The following is a 17,363-nucleotide window of genomic DNA, read 5'->3' as shown; positions in this document are numbered from 1 at the left end:
GGCTAAGCACCCACTCGACCCCACCTGTTCTTAGTGTATTCTCAGGGCTTGGATAAGGAACATGGGGCCTGTGGCTCATGGAACTGGCTCCTGAGTCCTCACCCACACTCTCCAAGCCGGGACAGCTGGGGATAGCCATGACAGCAGAGTCACCATGCCCTTCTTTTCTGCATATCACTGCCCAGTCCCCTCAGGCAGTTGGTGAGGGTACTTCAGCAGGCCTGTGTTTAGCCACTTCCAGGGAAGACATGTCCCAGCTCCTTCTTTCTGGTAGAGGGGAATGAACAGTTAATGTCTCTCAAAACCCTCCCACTCAGCTATCTGGCCTCTTGTTACTCAAAGGAGTAGGAAGGGGCAGGTGCGGATGCTCAGGGCTGCTGAATGCCTCTACTTAGCACAGCTGCCAGTGCCTGCAGTCAGTTCAATTAGAACTCAGGTCTCTTGGCTCAAGGCTTTGCCCCTTTTTAAAGTGACAAATACTCCTGAGAAAAGCAAGGCAGTGAGCCATGGCAGTCATTTACACCAACAGTGTGAATTAGCTCTTCAGCTCCTCCCCTGGACATTCTAATGTGGGGAAACACAACTGGGCCTGAGGCAAAAGAGTGTGGAAGAGTGAGGCTCAGAGGGAGGAAGACAAGCCTAAATTGTATGTCTAAACTGAGGTCAGGCTTGCTCTGGCTATGCTCAGTGATGGAATTGTAAAGTCCCTGTAGAAATGGTGGACCTTTCTACCACAGAAGAAACTGATTTGAAGTGCATTCATACACAGCATTTCATTTAGTTAGTTATTCAGAATGGGTAACACATATTAGAGAAAAAAAAAAAAGAACCAATGCAAAAGGGTATATAGTAAAAAGTTTCTCACACCCCTGTCCCCATCCTATAATTACTGATTTCTTATGAACCTTTTCAGACATCTTTGTATGTTTCCACATTTATGTATGTACTCATGTGTATACCGTTTCTTTTTAAACAAACAGCACATAATTTGCTCTACTTGACACTTCGTTGTCCGTTAACATTACATCTTAGAGATGGTTCAGTATCTTCATGCCTGGATCCCTCTCCTTAATGGCTGCACAGATCCCACTAGATGGAGGGAGCATAATTATTCAGCCATGGGATTTTTTTTCCCCAGCGTTTTACTCTTCATTCTTTCCTAAAATTTGAATTGATGCCTATGGTGTCAGGCACTGTTCTAGGGACAGAGAGCAGAAAATGAGATTATTTGAGGAGTTTACAATTCACATCCAGAGGAACATTCTCGTACATACTTCTCTGTGTCCATGTGTGAATTTATCATTTCTATAAACTATAGGGGTAGAATTCCTGGGTCAAAAGGTATATGCATTGCTAATTTTGATAGCTATTACAAATAGCCCAAGAAAATATTATATCAATGTCTTCACTCTCTGTACAGGATCTTTTCATGTGATTAAGTCACTATACTTTTTTATACCATTATAATTCTTAAACACAAACTAAGTTTTCTATATAAAAATGCTGACAGTAATCTGAGCAATGATTCAGGAACTAAGAGACATGACATATGGGACCCTCTTGGCGAGGATACATCTGGCTGAGGGCCAGATCCTGCTGGCCAAGACTTCCCTCCCTGCCTGTAGGGCAGTCTTCCAGCAGCCCCAAGAAGGAAAAACAGGGCAAGAGGTGGTACATGTGACCCAAGAGGACAGGCCCTTTGGAGAACATGGTGTGCATTTAACAATATCACCCCTACACAGTGTTTGACAAGGAGGAACAATCCACACACACAAGCACTGTAGGAGCTGAGAAAATATTGGTGGTACCCATGATAGACCTAGGCCCAATCTCCTTAGTATTTAAAGAACTTCTACAAATCAATCAGAAATCCAACAACCCCACAGATAAATGGACAGAGGACATACAGTTCTCAATGAAGGAAATATTCTCCTGTGTTGAAGAAAATCTGTTAATAAAATGAATGCTATAATGAAAAACTTTAGAAATGTGTGTCCCTGATCAATGTCAGTCTGCCCTAAGTGTAATTAATATCACTATTAAAACAGCTGACCTTGGAAGAGTCCCCTGTGCTCAGGCAGCCACACTTGTTCCCCTGGCTGTGTCTGTGTGTCTTCCCTCCTGTTTATGACTTTCCCAAGATCCTCACCATCTCATAAGCACTAATGCTGCCATCAGTCATTCCCTTCTCCCCCTCCTGGCCTCAGTGATAGATTCCTACTGGTCTGCCACTATCCTCTCGTCCTGTACGGACCCCTCTGGGGCTCTGCCCTGATCCCTTCCACTTCCTTTAGCTCCACAGTGTGGGGCTGGAGTCAGGGGTTGGGGAGGGGTGGACACCTGAACAAAATAAAGAGAGGTGGAAAAATGGTTGCTGAGAGTGCCTCTAATCCCTGGTTCTCCTGGTATTTCGCTCTTGTCTGTGGCTTAAGAATAATGGCCATCTCACCCCTTCACTGCCATGTGTCTAAAAAGAGTAGTCGACCCTCGCTGCCTCTACTGCCCTACAGCCCATCCATGCCTCACTTCGCTGGAATCTGGCTTTCACGCCCGGCTTTTGAATCTACACTGCACAAGGGTTATCAGTGACCTACTTGTTTCTAAGTTTAGTGGGGCTTCTGGGTCCTTATCTGCCTCTGCCCTGCTGACCACGGCAGCCTCCTCTCCAGCCCCAGTTCCCTGGAAACCTGTCTCACTTCTAAGGTCATTGTGTTATAAGAACCCCTATTAACGCAGGCTGCGCCCCATCCTTTCTCCACTCGTTCCCAGTTTCATCTTATGGGAAATCACAGCTCCAAGCCTTGGAGATCTGAAGCAGGTTTGCTCTGAAACCCCAACGGCTCCGAAATCACAGCAACCGCAGGGGAGAGAAGCCGGTCCCCGAGTTGGGCTGAGGACACGGGGTGGCGCCGCGCGGGTCGCGCTCCCTCCGGGGAGTCGTCTCCAACGGCCTCCCTTGACCCCCTGCCGGCGCGGCCCCGCCCGGACACCCCCGGCGCGCCGCTGTGTGCCGGCACCCAGCCGGGGCAGCCGGAGCGTGGGAGGAGTTGGGCGGAACGGGGTACCCAGGGGCAACGGGAAGCGCCGAGAGGGCGCGGCCCGCCGCAGACCCAGGCCCTCTCCAGCCATCCGCCCCGAGGGCGGAGGGGGCGGAGCCCGCCGCGGGCTTATTTACTTGAGCGCCGGCGCCGCCCGCTCCGAGCCGGGATACGTCGAGCGTTACGCCAGCCACGTCCATGCAGCCCCTCCGGCAACCGCTTCCCGCGTCCCGGCGGGGGAACCCGCTCCCCGCCGCCCCGCTGCTCGCCCTGCTGCTGCTGCTCGCCCTCCAGGAGGCGGCGGGGGCGCCCGCGGGCTCCGGGGGTCCGGAGGACTCCGGGTGGCACCAGGACACGGAGCTGCCGCGCCGGCTTCTGTCGCAAGCGGCGCGCGTGGCGTTGCACTTTTTCAACTTCCGCGCGGGCTCGCCCAGCGCCCTTCGAATGCTGGCTGAGGTGCAGGAGAGCCGCGCGTGGGTGAGTGCGGGAGCGACCGGGCGGGCGGCGCGGGGGTCCGGCCTCGGGCCGCCTGGGTGGCGACTTTGGGTGCGCGTGCCTGTGCGCCCCGCGGCGGATCCGGGAGGGAGACTGCGATGCGCCAGGCGCCGGGGGAGATCCGGGCTCGCGCCTCAGCGTGGAAGGGCCCGTCGGTGCGCCGAGTCCGCAGAAAGCCGGCTCGTTCCGGCTGGCATTACGAGGCGTTAAGGAGTTTTCGAAGGGCAGCTCCCATACCTGGGAAGAGGTGTATGGGGAAACTGAGGTACAGGCCCAATAGGCAAAGCTGGGTCTTTTCTGAGACTACTCCCAGAGTTTGTTGCTATGAGGTGGTCGTGGAGGGCGCGACCCACCAGTGGCTCGAGCATTAGGCCTGGGCGGAATTTCTAAAATCTAAGCTAATTCCCAGGCCGGACCTTGGACGGTCTCTTGTTAATTGCAGGTGCAGAAGCTTCAGGAATTTTCGCGTAGGCCTGGGCGAGAACCCTTCCTAATCCTGGCGTCTGCTTTAATCTAATGGGAGTGAGTGAACCAAGGCTGTTTTCTGTGTGAACGGAAAGAGTGATAATTTTGCAGCTTGTTTTTTTGGATGCTGATTGCAAGGCAGTGGCTGTAGGTACCATTTTGTGTCGATGGAGATACATTGCTTTCATCATGAAATAGAAGGTTACGAAAGTTACAGAACTATACTAAGTCTGCCCCAAAAGTAAAGATGCTCTTTCCTGTAATCCCCCAATACTCCTCAAAGACTGCAGACTCAGCCTTAAATAGAGTTCAGTAGAGTGTAAATAGGTAGAGTTTTAATAAGTGGCAGTAGGCTTTTTGTTTTTAAGATGTTGTAGACCTGGTGTTAGGGGTAGGGGAACGCCTTTTAGAAGCTTAGCCTTAGTTCTTCAAACACTTAACTGTACAACCCAGGTTGGCTTAATTTAACGATAGATGAAAGCAAATTATTCCTTGAAAAAGGCAACCTGTGTTTGTCATCTGTTATAACAAACTTTGCTGTCTCAGGGAGGAAAAAGTTCAGTTTTACCAGCCCAACAGAGAAGTGAAGGATCAGAGCTTGAGACCTTTCTATCAAAGTAGGAGAATCACTACCTCCCAGAGCCCAAAAAGGGCCCCCCTGAAGATTTGCTCCCTGACTGTCAGTGGGAAAGAGTCCCTACAGAAAACCAAGGTCGCATATCTAAGGTGCACCAGTTTTCAAATCCTAGGTATTTTTTCTTCCTTCTATGACCATAAACGAATTAAATAATAAAGTAGTTTGCATTTTCATGCATTTAGTCACCCGCTTATTAAAAAGAATAAAATACTTGGCATCTTTCACAAAATAAACTCTCAAAATCTGAGTTAAAATTTTTCCTTTCTTTTCATAGAGAACTCAGTTACTGTTTTCATCTGTAATAATGTTGCTGAGTTTTAAAGGGATCCTTTTTTGTTTTTTGGCCTAAAAAAGGGAAGGAACCTAGTGACTTTTTCAGTCAAGAATCTCTAGAGACCAAAGTGATTTCAGTTTCTCCCAAGAATTCAGTGTAATTGCTTGCTTGATTCAAATTGCTTGAATAAGGAGAACAGACAGCACCTGCTTGGAGCCTTCAATGCAAGGAGTTTCTGCTTCAAAAACAAGAGTAGCTGTAGCATTGCCAAGAGGTGGAAAATGATAAGACCCTCAAAACTCTTTATCCAATCAATACATTATTAGAGTGAGTGCTGAGTTGCTGCAGTGTTGGTCATTCCTCCAGGATTGACCCCGGGTGAGCAGGTGAGTGGGTGGGAGAGAGGTGTAGCTCAGCTGGTAGGGATCCTTCTCCATGCTGGAAGTCAGTGCACCCTTTGCAGATGAGAGGCTGGGACCAAGTCAGGATTTTTTCAAACTAATGGCACACTAGTGGGTTATGAAGTCTGTTTAGTAGGTTGCAGTTGTTTGTGTTTATTTGTTTTTAATGAAATATTTTGGAATACAAACGTTTAGAATGCATTGCAGAAAAAAAAGTAGTGCCTCAAAATGTTGCAAATTTATTTGTTTGAACTGGGTCATTATGAAGCATGCAGTTCTTGCTGTGGGTTTCAGGTGATAAAAATTTGAAAGCCAGTAAACCAAATGATTTTTTAAAATATATTTTTATTGAAGTATAGTCAGTTTACAGTGTGTCAAATTTTCAGTCATACAGGAACATACATATGTTCATTTTCATATTCTTTTCAGCATAAGTTACAGGATACTGAATATAGTTCCTTGTGCTATACAGTATAAACTTGTTGTTTATCTATTTTATATATATTGTTAGTATCTGCAAATCTCAAACTCCCAATTTATCTCTTCCCACCCTCTTTCCCCCTGATAACCACAAGTTTGTTTTCTATGTGAGTCTGTTTCTGTTTTGTAAATAAATTTTTTTAAAATTCCACATATAAATGATATATGGTATTGTTCTTTCTTTTTCTGGCTTACTTCACTTAGAATGACATTCTCCAGGTCCATCCATGTTCGTGCAAATGGCATTATTTTATTATTTTTTATGACTGAGTAGTATTCCATTGTATAAATATACCACAGCTTCTTTATCCAGTCATCTGTTGATGAACATTTAGATTGTTTCTATGTCTTGGCTAGTGTAAATAGTGCTGCTGTGAACACTGGGGTGCATGTATCTTTTTGAATTAAGGTTCCTCTGAATATATGCCCAGGAGTGGGGCTGCTGGATCATATGGTAAATCTGTTACTGGGAAAAGGGAAATAAGAATTACCTCAGTTCTTAGTCACCTAGAAAAAAATAATTTTTGATGAAAGACAAAAAGCATGATACAAGTAAGATTTTTATTAGTGAAGTAAAAAAAATAATGAAAGATACACTCCTGAGAATTGGGAGAGTGCCAACCCAAGAGAGGAAAAATGGCTCTGTTTCTTTGTTTTTCCTGTTTTTATATCCTGGTTTCATGATTGATTGATTGATTGATTGATTGGCAACTCAAGTTCCCTGCGCTCTGGTTGATTGACAGCTCAGCTTCCTTGTGTTGTGGATTGTTCCTTTCCCCTTCCTCTCTCCCTGCCCAGTGCTCATTTCTATCTAACCTACTTAACAAATCTATTTTTAGTTTTTTGAGGAATCTCCATACTGTTTTCCATAATGGCTGCATCAAACTACATTCCTACCAGCAGTGTAGGAGGGTTCCCTTTTCTCCACACCCTCTCCAGCATTTATCGTTTGAGGGCTTTTGAATGATGGCCATTCTGACTGGTGTGAGGTGATACCTCATTGTAATTTTGATTTGAATTTCTCTTTTTCTATTAGCGATAATAAGCATTTTTTCATGTGCCTATTGGCCATTTGTATGTCTTCATTGGAAAATTGCTTGTTTAGATCTTCTGCCCATTTTTGGATTGGGTTCTTTGTTTTTTTGTTATTAAGTTGTATGAGCAAATTAAGTTGTATTCTGCAGATTAAGCCTTTGTCAGTCTCATCCTTTGCAAATATTTTCTCCCATTCCATAGGTTGTCTTTTTGTTTTGCTTATGGTTTCCTTTGCTGTGCAAGTTTATAAGTTTAATTAGGTCCCATTTGTTTATTTTTGCTTTTATTTTGTTGTCTGGGTAGATTGCTCTGGAAGAACATTGCTGAGATTTATGTTGGATAATGTTTTGCCTATGTTTTCTTGTAAGAGGTTTATAGTGTCTTGCCTTATGTTTAAGTCTTTAAGCCATTTTGAGTTTATGGTGTGAGGGAGTGTTCTAACTTCATTGATTTACATGCTGCTGTCCAGTTTTCCCAACACCATTTGCTGAAGAGACTGTCTTTATTCCATTGTATGTTCTTGCCTCCTTTGTCAAAGATTAACTGACCAAAAGTTTGTGAGTTTATTTCTGGGCTCTCTATTCTGTTCCATTGATCCATATATCTGTTTTTCTACCAATACCATGCTGTTTTGATTATTGTAGTATTATCTGAAGTCTGGGAGGGTTATTCCTCCAACTTCATTCTTTTACTTCAGTATTGCTTTGTCAGTTCTGGGTCTTTTGTGATTCCATGTAAATTTTAGGATTATTTGTTCTTGTTCTGTGAAAAATGTCCTGAGTAATTTGATAGGGATCACATTAAATCTGTAGGTGGCTTTGGGTACTGTTGCCATTTTAACAATATTAATTCTTCCAATCCAAGAACATGGTATATCTTTCCGTTTCTTTAAGTCATCTTTAATTTCCTTATTCAGTGTTTTGTAGTTCTTCACATATAAGTCTTTCACTTCCTTGGTCAGGTTTATTTCTAAGTATTTTATTTTTGGGGATGTAGTTTTAAAAGGGATTGTTTCTTTTACGTTCCTTTTCTGATTTCATTGTTAGTGTAAAGAAATGCCACTTATTTTGGTGTGTTAATCTTGTATCCTGCTATCTTGCTGAATTCTTTTATCGGCTCTAGTAGTTTTTGTGTGGAGCCTTTAGGGTTTTCTATATATGGTATCATGTTATCTGCACAAATGATTTTTAAGACCTCTTCCAGCTCTGAAATTCCTTGATTCTAAGTGATTTCCTGATTCTGCAAGAATCACTCATTTTAGGAACACTGTTGCCCTCTAGTGATAAAATGCAGTAATAGCTGTGGTAGTAAATGCAAGGAAGTACGGAGAAGAAATCAGACTAGCTGGTGAAAAGCCTGTGAACATTCAGTTTTGTTTTCTTTACTAATTTGTAAGCAGAGATCACAGACCGTGGCTTGTGTTCCCTCACTGCTGCTGCCTGATGCCATTTCTTTCCTGACCTTACACTACTCTTCTATGACCAGGAGGCCCCTGCTATTCTGATGTCACATGACATGGCCTCAGGACCACAGCGTGGAGGGGTGGGCGATTTGGGGTGGTGTTGAGAGTGCCTGTGCTACCCAGGGTATCCTGGATCAGCCCCCCTCCTGACGACTTGGGGCTGTCCCTTACACTGAGCAAGTCCTGCGACCACTGGCTCCTGCCCCAAGCAGCTGCCGGCCCTTCCCTGACGTTTAGAGGGACTGGCGGGATCTCTGTGCGCCGACTTCACGAGAAAGGCTCCATCAGTTCTTTCTACAGCATTTAACTTGGATTTTGTGGACATGACATCTTTTTTTGTGCCCACTCTTCATCAGTTTATGTAACATTTTTAATAATGCAGCTAGGTACTGAGTACACCTGGCTTAGGCAAGCTTAGGAGCAAAACAGCTGACTTCTGGTAAGGCCCCGGCCACCCTTGCTGCCCCGGCGCAGGTGGGCTGAGCCGCTGTGGGCGCCCGCCCCGCTGTCGGCAGAATAGAGCCTGTCCTGCTGGGCCACTAGGCAGCTGGGAGAACGCCTGGTCTACTAAGAAAACGCTTCTTTGTTTATCACTTTTCAATCTGTAAAGCACTTAAATGCAGCATAATTCATCTAATTGCTGCTCTCCTTGAAGTCTTCCCTCCATTAGTGTCAATAATTCAGAGGTGATGGTTCACAAGACTAGGAAAGCAATACATCGAGCAGACCGTAGAAATGAAAACTGGAGAATGAAAGCAGTCGCAATGAATATGGAGAGGCAAGATATATAATAAAACACTAAAGTGAAATAATTTATACTTTCATGCAAGGCAGGCTCCTAAGTGCTTTTACAGCCCTGGTGAAAGAACAGGAAGGGGGCAGCTATCGGCAAGATGGAGGTGGCACTTAGCACGCACCCTCACTCCTCCACGGGGATGAAACATAGCAATCCTGGAAGCGCAGAACAGAGAGGCACAGAACTGCCCTCCTTCCTGGGCACTGCTCTGCTGAAATGGCAGGTGCCCCCAGGACCCCCACCCTACCTACCACCACAGCATCCACTTGGTCTGCAGGCTCTGATTGCAGAGTCTGGGTCCCGCCTGGGGTGGTCCTGGGGGTAAACTTGGGCTTTGGGCTCCTTGGCACGTGTCCCACAGTCACCCAAACTAGCATTACCTGGATGAGCTAGCAAGTAGGAATGCCTTCAACCAGCTTATTAATAAATTATTGTTGAATCACGAACATTTTTTGCCAGCCCACAACATTTCCACTTGTCTGAGCACATGTGTTTGCATAGCCCAGGATGTGTGTGATCATGGAGCATTAGTAGTGGTCCCAAATAAAGACCATGGTTGGTAGGTTGTAAATTTAACCATTGGGAATCTAGCTTGGCTGCACATGCGTCCTTGAATGGCATAGGTGGTTCTGCCGGAGAACAAATGTAAATAGCTTTAAAATAACTGATCTTAATGAGACGTGGAATGTTAAATCCACACACACAGTCTCGCAAGTCCAGCCTGACCATTGATCTCAAGGCATCAGCATGAATCACCCTAGAGACTTAGTCACACTTTTTGCAGGCGTGGCATTTACTTGCCTTTGTGATGGTCCCTCAGTTGAAGAGGTTTGCACAGAGCTGGTCCCATAGTAGCAGTAGCAATTCTCCACTCTGAGTTTCTTCTTAGGTTCATTCAAGACGCCTCTAGCCAGTAAAGGCGAGTTACGAAAGGATCTTGTACCATAGTTGTATACGAGACGGATGTGAATCCACAATGGCCCCAAGGAGACATGCCCACACAGAACACGACAGGAAGGATCACAAGTAATTTTGTATCTGTTAGTTTCACTGCTGTAACGGATTACTGTAAATTTTGTAGGGGAAAAAACCCCCACAAATGAATCCTCTTACAAATTTGGAGGTCAGAAGTCTGAAGTAGGTCGCACTGGGCTAAGATCAAGGTGTTGAAAGGGCTGCATTCCTTCTAGAGACTCTAGGGGAGACTCCACTCCTTGCCTTGCCCACCTCCTAGAGGCCACCTGCCTTCCTTGGCTCTTGCTCCATCCTCCGTCTTCACAGCCAGCAGGCAGCACCTCCTGAATGTAAGGAAGTCTCCTTAGAAGGACCCGTGTGAGTACACTGGGCCCACCTGACCATCCAGGGTCCCCTGTCCATCCAAGATCCGTAACCTGGGGGGAGGGTACAGCTCAGTGGTAGAGTCCATGCTTAGCATGCACGAGGTCCTGGGTTCAGTACCCAGTACCTCCGTTAAATAAACAAACAAACAAACCTAATTACCCCCCAATTAAAAAAATTCCTTAACCTGATCACATTGGCCAAGTCCCCTTTGCTTTGTAAAGTAACATGTCCACAGGTTCCCAGGATTAGGACGTGGACATGTTTGGGAGCTGTTACTCAGCCTACCACCCCCAGCTTCTGGAGTGGCCGTGAGCTCCTGCCAGTACTTACCACACTGCCGGACACGTGACTTTACCCAAGAAATGGCAGCTCTGGCTGGTCTCCGCAGCCTTGGTGATCTCACCCCCAAACATGCCTGCTCTCCACGCCCCATCTTGGCACTTGACTATAGGCTGCTGAGTGCTTGCTTCTACGTGGTAGTAGGCATCACTTCTCCTTGTTTCCTCTGCTGCGCTAGCATAGGGACCTGCAAGGGACAAATAGTGAGTATTTGTTAAATGGAAACAAAGGTAGCTGGAAGAGTGCTGGGACCATTGGGCATTCGGAACGGGAGGCCCTGACCCATTCCCAGCCCTTCTGCGGGAGGGAGGGAGACCCAGCACCTCAGATCCCTCTTACAACCAGCCTTTTCTGATTAGCCCCACCCTGAGCTAAGGGGACTTGGAGGGGAACACTGCCTCTGGCCACTTCCACTCTGGCTCCTTTGGAAAGGTCCAGAACTCGTACCCAGAGTTGGCTAAACAGTTTAACACCACAGTATTCCATCTCTTTTCTCTCCACTGCTTCTTAGCCTGATAGAGCAAAGTGTCCAAGGCTAAGATCTCCTTGGACCACAAGGGATGGGGCCTGATCTGAAGGCCACTGACTTTTGTTCCTTAAACTGCATTCGCCTTGTCTCACATGGCTCAAGAGAAGGCAAATGCAGTAATTCCAGGAAATAATGTAATACACTGATGTTCTCTCTGTCCAGAACAGAAGAACAGCACAGCAATTTTTATCCACAAATGAGTTGTTTACTTGTCTCCAACTGAGGCTGACTCATAAAACTAACCTTATAAAATGAAGAAGTTTGCTTTTCCTGGAATGGCATGACATTTATGTTTTCTTCCCAAATGTGAAGGCTGAAGAGGACATTTAGGAGCCTAATCTGTTAGGCCAGTGGGGCCCCCTGTGCGCAGGAGGGGAGATTAGAATCACTTGCAAGCTCTCAGCCCCTGACCTTGTCCCCACCGCCCACCCCCTCAACCTGGAAACATGAAGTTAAAGTGGACACCGTTGGCTCTAAGGCCACAGGAAGGGATCATGCTTAGCAACCAGCATCAGAGAGGGAAATCAAGAGACAGCCTTTTCCCACAGCACAGGGTTTTCTTCTTCTAGATAAGCTTTTGGCAGAATCACGTCTTGGCTACTCCCAGGGTCCCAGCGTTTTTGTGGCTTCCTACAGCAGCCGACAACAGGGCTTCTCTGGGTACTGTCCCTGCTCTTCCATCTGCTCCAAGATTTGGCTGTGGTTTTGAGTTTAAAGGGGGTATTAGGTTTTTAAAATGTGCTCTTAGAATAAATAAATAAATACCTATTCTCCATCCCTTATCAAGTTTCTCAGGTTTATGTCCAGTACTCACATCCAGTATTTCAATGACTTGGCTTTAAAGAAGCACGCCAACATTATATAGTGTCTAATATACAAAGTTAGTCCAGTCGTGTGCTGGAGGAAACCTCTTTGAGCCACTGACATGAAAACAGCAGCTTTGTGTTTTAGAGTAAATAGCTTTTTCCTGAAAATGAGACATAACTTAGGAGAGTTGCTGTTGGCACTGCACTGGCTCAAGCTCCCATTTAGACCCTGCCTGAAAGAGTGTATCCAGGGGCTCCTTGCTAAGTCTCAGATCATCGTCACTTCCATACTGTTGTGGGTTGAGTTGTGTCCCCAAAAAAGATATGTTAAGTCAGCCCCCAGTACCCGTGATGATGACCTTACTTGGAAATGGAGTCTTTGCAGATGTAATCAAGTTTAGATAAAGCTATACTGGATTAGCATGGGCCCTGAATCCAGTGATTGATGGCCTTGTGAGAAGGTCACGTGGAGAGACTACAGAGGAAGAACGCCTTTTAGAGGCAGAGGCTGCAGTGATGGTGGCTGCAAGACGAGGAAGCCAGGGATTGGGGCCCGGCACCAGAAGCTGGGGAGTGGCAGGGAGGGCTCTCTTCAGAGCCTCAGAGGAAGCCCCACCCTGAAAACTCCCCAGTTTTGGACTTCTAGCCTTCAGAACTGTGAGAGGATCAATTTCTGCTGTGAAGGCACCCAGTTTGTGGTACTTATTACGGCTGCCCTGGGACATGGATTCACATGCCCTTCCTGGCCATCTCCCAGAAGGTCTGGGTGGTCTCGTCTACAGGAACCCAGCTTAAAGCGAAGTCCTACTCACCCAGTCTCTGACACACACCCACACACCCCCCCCACACCCCCCCCCCCCACACACATGGCAGCTTTCTTTCTGCCCTCCCTTAGAGTGACAGGGTCTGTTCGACCTCCGTGCCATATAAGGAAAGAGCATATAAGTGGTCTGGAGCCAGGGTAGTTACTTACTAGCTTTATGACTTTGAGCAGTTCCTTAACTTTGGGCACGTGCCTCAGTTTCTCCCTCCTTAAAATGGGTATAAGAACAGTGTTTACCCGCAAAGGGCTCTTGTGCTGTGATAAGCAGTCCCGGGCACAGTGTGGAACCGCGGGAAGCCTGTGGTGAGAGCTCAGGACATGTATTACAGCTCTGATCCTGGTTCCCACCTGGTGGCTGGCAGGATGCTTTCCACACAAGCACTGAGTTAGTGCTTGACACTGATTTGATAGGGATCTGAGGAACATTTTTTTTTTTACCCAAAACAAATAAACTAATGAGATGAGTTTGTCCTTTGAAAGCATTCCACTATACACTTTCTCAAATGGGACTTTAAAAGTGACCTGTTTCCCTCCCAACTGATGCAAGGGAGCCCAAAATCTGAGTTGCTGATCACCCCCCTAAAGAGCCTGCCCGTCCTGAGGCGGGGGGCTGCCCTTCCTCCTGGCTGATGGGGTCAAAAACCAGAAAACCTATAAAATAAACAACACACAAAAAATCACGTTAGAACATGAACCATGTCATTGGTGGTCTGTGATCGTAAAGCATTTAGTTCTAGGCTATAGGACATAATAAGTCCTCTTTTCTACACAATTCAAAAGAAATCTGTAGCAAAGAGCTGCTAATTCATTCCTTCAGGTTATACAGCCACAGGGTCATTTGCTTTGCTTGCTGGCTTTTTCTTTATATAAAGAGCCTCATTCTGGAAAAATTAGAACAAGGTGGTGTGCCTCTGGCTATGTTTTAAGAAAGGGATGTGAAGCCTCCTAGTCTGTTTGGCAGATGGGCGGTCTTGGCGGCGTGGGGGTGGGAGCCCCGGGATCCGCTCTCGTGGAAACGCCTCACCTCAGGAAGGCCAGGCCTGCCTGTCACCTTCCCTGTGTCAGCCTCGGCTCTTTCAAAAATGTCTGTTTAGCTTTTTTTTTTTTTAATGTCTTATAATGACTGTGCTAGCTTTGCACCATGTGGCTGTGTGTGTAAGCGCAGAGGGAGGAGCACCTGAGCTCGAGAGCTTCTTGAGTCGAAACAAGGGTAGTGCGGTTCGCAGCACTCCTCAAATCTGATCCCACCAACAACACGGAGGACAAAGATGCAAGTTTAAGATGCAGGGTGGGGACATCCATACTGAGTTCCTTGGGACTTTTAACATTTTTAAAATGACTTTCTATCTTATTAAAGGTCCATTCGTGTGCATGTTGGTCCTGGGTACAGAGCTGGAGGGGTAACACCCTCATCACCTTTGCTCATAGAGGCCCCTCTTTGACACTTGCTCATTTTCTTTTATCTCCTTTTCCGTCGTTGACTGAAAAAAAAAAATCACAACCTAAGAGTTGAGAATTATGTTTTATTCGGTGGCCTTACTGAGAACCACAGCCTAGGATACAGCCTCTACGATTGCTCTGAGGGACTGCTCCAAAGAGGTATGGGAGGAGCCAGAATATACGGGAGTTTTTGCTGAAAACAAAACAAAATGAAACCATGTAGTTGAGTATCAGGAGGTTACTGCTAATGACAAAAACAGACATCTCAAGTTAATGATTTGAGTGCTTTTCTGTGTATGGGAAGATGCAAGAGCTTGGGCTTTTTGAAATCCTTCCTTGGTGAGTATCTCAACTCTCTAGAGCCAGTGTCCTGTTTTTCTCCATCCTGAATTCCCCTCGAGGTGCACTGTCAGGGCTTGAAGGCTACAACGTTTTTTGTTTACTGAAATGGCAGGCGACATTCTTTGTCCACAGTGCCTCCCCTTGGTCATAAATTTGACCAATGTTTGGGATGCATTTCATGGCCAACTTTGTCCCATGGCTCTAGGAAGGTGCATTGTTAGATCAGGCGAGGATTCTGTTGATAGGCCACTCAACGTGCTGATTTTTTTGGATTAGGCCCTGTTGATAATCTAAAATTCTCTGCATTGCCGGCCTCACTCGTCTGTTATGATCCAGGAAATCTGTTCCCTTGTTGTTCCCCTGACTAGAGTTGCACTATTACAACAGTTATTCTATGTAGAGTTATATATATGATCAGTTGCCTCAAGACGTTTAGCCATCATTAATTTGTCAGAGGCCTGGTTACACACTGTAGTGCACGAGCCCACAGCCTTATCAAACAGAGAGGATACAAGTGATACAGCTAGTAGCGTTAACAGTCATAGAACAGCAGGGACAGGCACAAGGCATAAGTAATGTAGCAAATAAAACAACACAGCAAAACAGTAACAGTGAACAAAAGTAAAACAAATGATAGTGATTAGCGTAACTAGTTGTGATCTGATTGCAGTAAGCCACCACGTCCACAGGGGAGCCATCTGGAGAAGCCAAATTCTGGACAAGTCATGTAGAGAGAAAAAGATAAATGTTTTCATCGTCATTTACAAAGATATATTTTATCAGCTTGTAGGTCATAGTGTAAGAGGAAAGACTTTTCTGGAAAACAAAGATTGAGCCAGTTTATTTCAGAAAAAAGTCGTAAAATTATAAATCACATCTATCAATTCATTCAGCCCCATGTAATTCCAGCTAATCTGGATGAAGTCATCAGGTTTTCCATTAGAGTTTTGTAATTCCTTACCCAGTTCAGTGGTGTGATCTAAAAATTACCAGAAACATACTTGTCAAAAAGTCCTTTTTATGAATCCTCTTGAAGATCTTCATTTTATAAAAACATCAGAGTAAAACAAAGATCGTAAATGACAAAAGACTTAAAACAGCATGGTTAAAGATCTGATTAAAATGTCATTGACAGGAAACTTGGCTATTTCTGTGACACAACATTTTAAGATAATTAGAATTATGGCTGATGACACTGTATCAGGACATACTAGATTTTTAGGAATTCCGTATACATTTTGGAATATCTATATTCATGACATTTATCCATACAATATAACCTAAGGTTTTATCACCACTTATTTGACAATGTTCCCCATGTAATTTAACATACAAAATGAGCCTAATTAGTTTAATATCTCTCTATGGGATGTTTCAGGGGCTCTTTAAGTATCCCAAAGTTAGCTGGAGGTCAAAAGAATCTTAATTAGAATTTCATATTTCGGAAGTCTGTCAAAAAATCCAAAGATTTTAACAACACTTGGTCAAATAGGATCATAGGTCACTATGAAGCAATACTTACTCACTCAACCAAAGTAGCAATAAAAGATTTTTAAGGCAAGTACAGATCACGTAGAAGGCAAAGAAACTCACAATCTATTATCAAAAGTAGTTCAACGTTCCAGGAAGACTTTATCCTCTTAACAGAGAGAGAAACCCAGACTCCAGTCCTGCACCAGCTCACTCTCAACAACAAAATGTATTTACCTAAGTTCAGTCTAATCCCAACCTGAACATGCACAAAACAGCTTTTTCAGAGCTGTCTTCCTACAAATCTTCCACAACGTTCTATATCCAGATTAGTTTGTCCCTTATTTTCCCATCCAGAAACAGCCGGCTCCAGGACAAAGTCAGTCTTTCCCCTTAACACAGTGGAGTTCCATTCCTTACACCTTCTTTTGCCAAAAACACACATCCTATGTTCCTTGCAAACAAACGTTTCCCTTATTGTTTTTAGTAGCTTTAATTACATATTACAGTTTTAACCCTTAAAAACTTTAGTGAAGACTCACAAGGAGCAAGTAATTGTGAACTATTTGTTGTGCCTGCATCTCCTGGTTGGCAAACTTAGGAATATTTCATTACCTCTAGAAACAGCAGAATTTCTTAATGTGGCTGGCACAAGACATATGCGTAGTAAACCCAAACATCTTTAGTTTCCTTTTCTCACAAAAGTAGGTAAATTTAGACCTGTTTAGCAATTAATGTTCCAGTACTTTATCTTATTTGAAATGACCTGGATAGTCAATGAATTCCCATCATTTAACTTAATTTAGCAAAACTCTAAAGTTTTAAGGTTCCAAAAATCTGGAGAAACTAGTTTACGTAGACATACCCAAAACAGAACTACTAAAGAGTTCACCTGAAACTCTTCATCTCATTTATCTGTATTTTATAACTTGTGAAAATATCATCATACCAAGTTGAATTTTTGGTTTTTTGCTGATAAATTCTGCAACAGAAATTACCCTAGGTGCGATAAACTGGCATTAATGTGAGATATTAATTTAATATTGAGTATTTCCTAGATCACGTGAACCTGAAATTCATTCTGGCCAGTTTCCTTTATATTTAGAAATACTTAATTTGTAAATGCTCACTTTTAAGTCAGTTAAGTAGAGCTCTTTTATAAGTTTAACTGAATATTTTCAGAGGTAGAG

At 44.7% G+C, this 17,363-nt stretch overlaps 1 protein-coding gene across 2 annotated transcripts in view; it reads left to right on the top strand.

Moving 5' to 3' along the window:
• Positions 1–3,123: 3,123 nt before the first annotated feature.
• Positions 3,124–17,363, top strand: part of RARRES1 (retinoic acid receptor responder 1) — a 44,321-nt gene continuing 30,081 nt past the window's right edge. The window contains exon 1 of one of the 2 annotated variants that reach the window (XM_031449932.2): positions 3,124–3,515. In XM_031449932.2, coding sequence (XP_031305792.1) covers positions 3,237–3,515 — 279 coding nt within the window. In that variant the 5' untranslated portion in view covers positions 3,124–3,236. The remainder of the gene's footprint in view (positions 3,516–17,363) is intronic. The other variant, XM_031449925.2, reaches the window with a different exon arrangement.

Source organism: Camelus dromedarius, chromosome 2 (genome assembly GCF_036321535.1).
Source record: "Camelus dromedarius isolate mCamDro1 chromosome 2, mCamDro1.pat, whole genome shotgun sequence".
Taxonomy (NCBI): Eukaryota; Metazoa; Chordata; class Mammalia; order Artiodactyla; family Camelidae; genus Camelus; species Camelus dromedarius.
The sequence above is the reverse complement of the archived record's forward strand: the minus strand, read 5'-3'. Positions and strand labels throughout refer to the sequence as shown.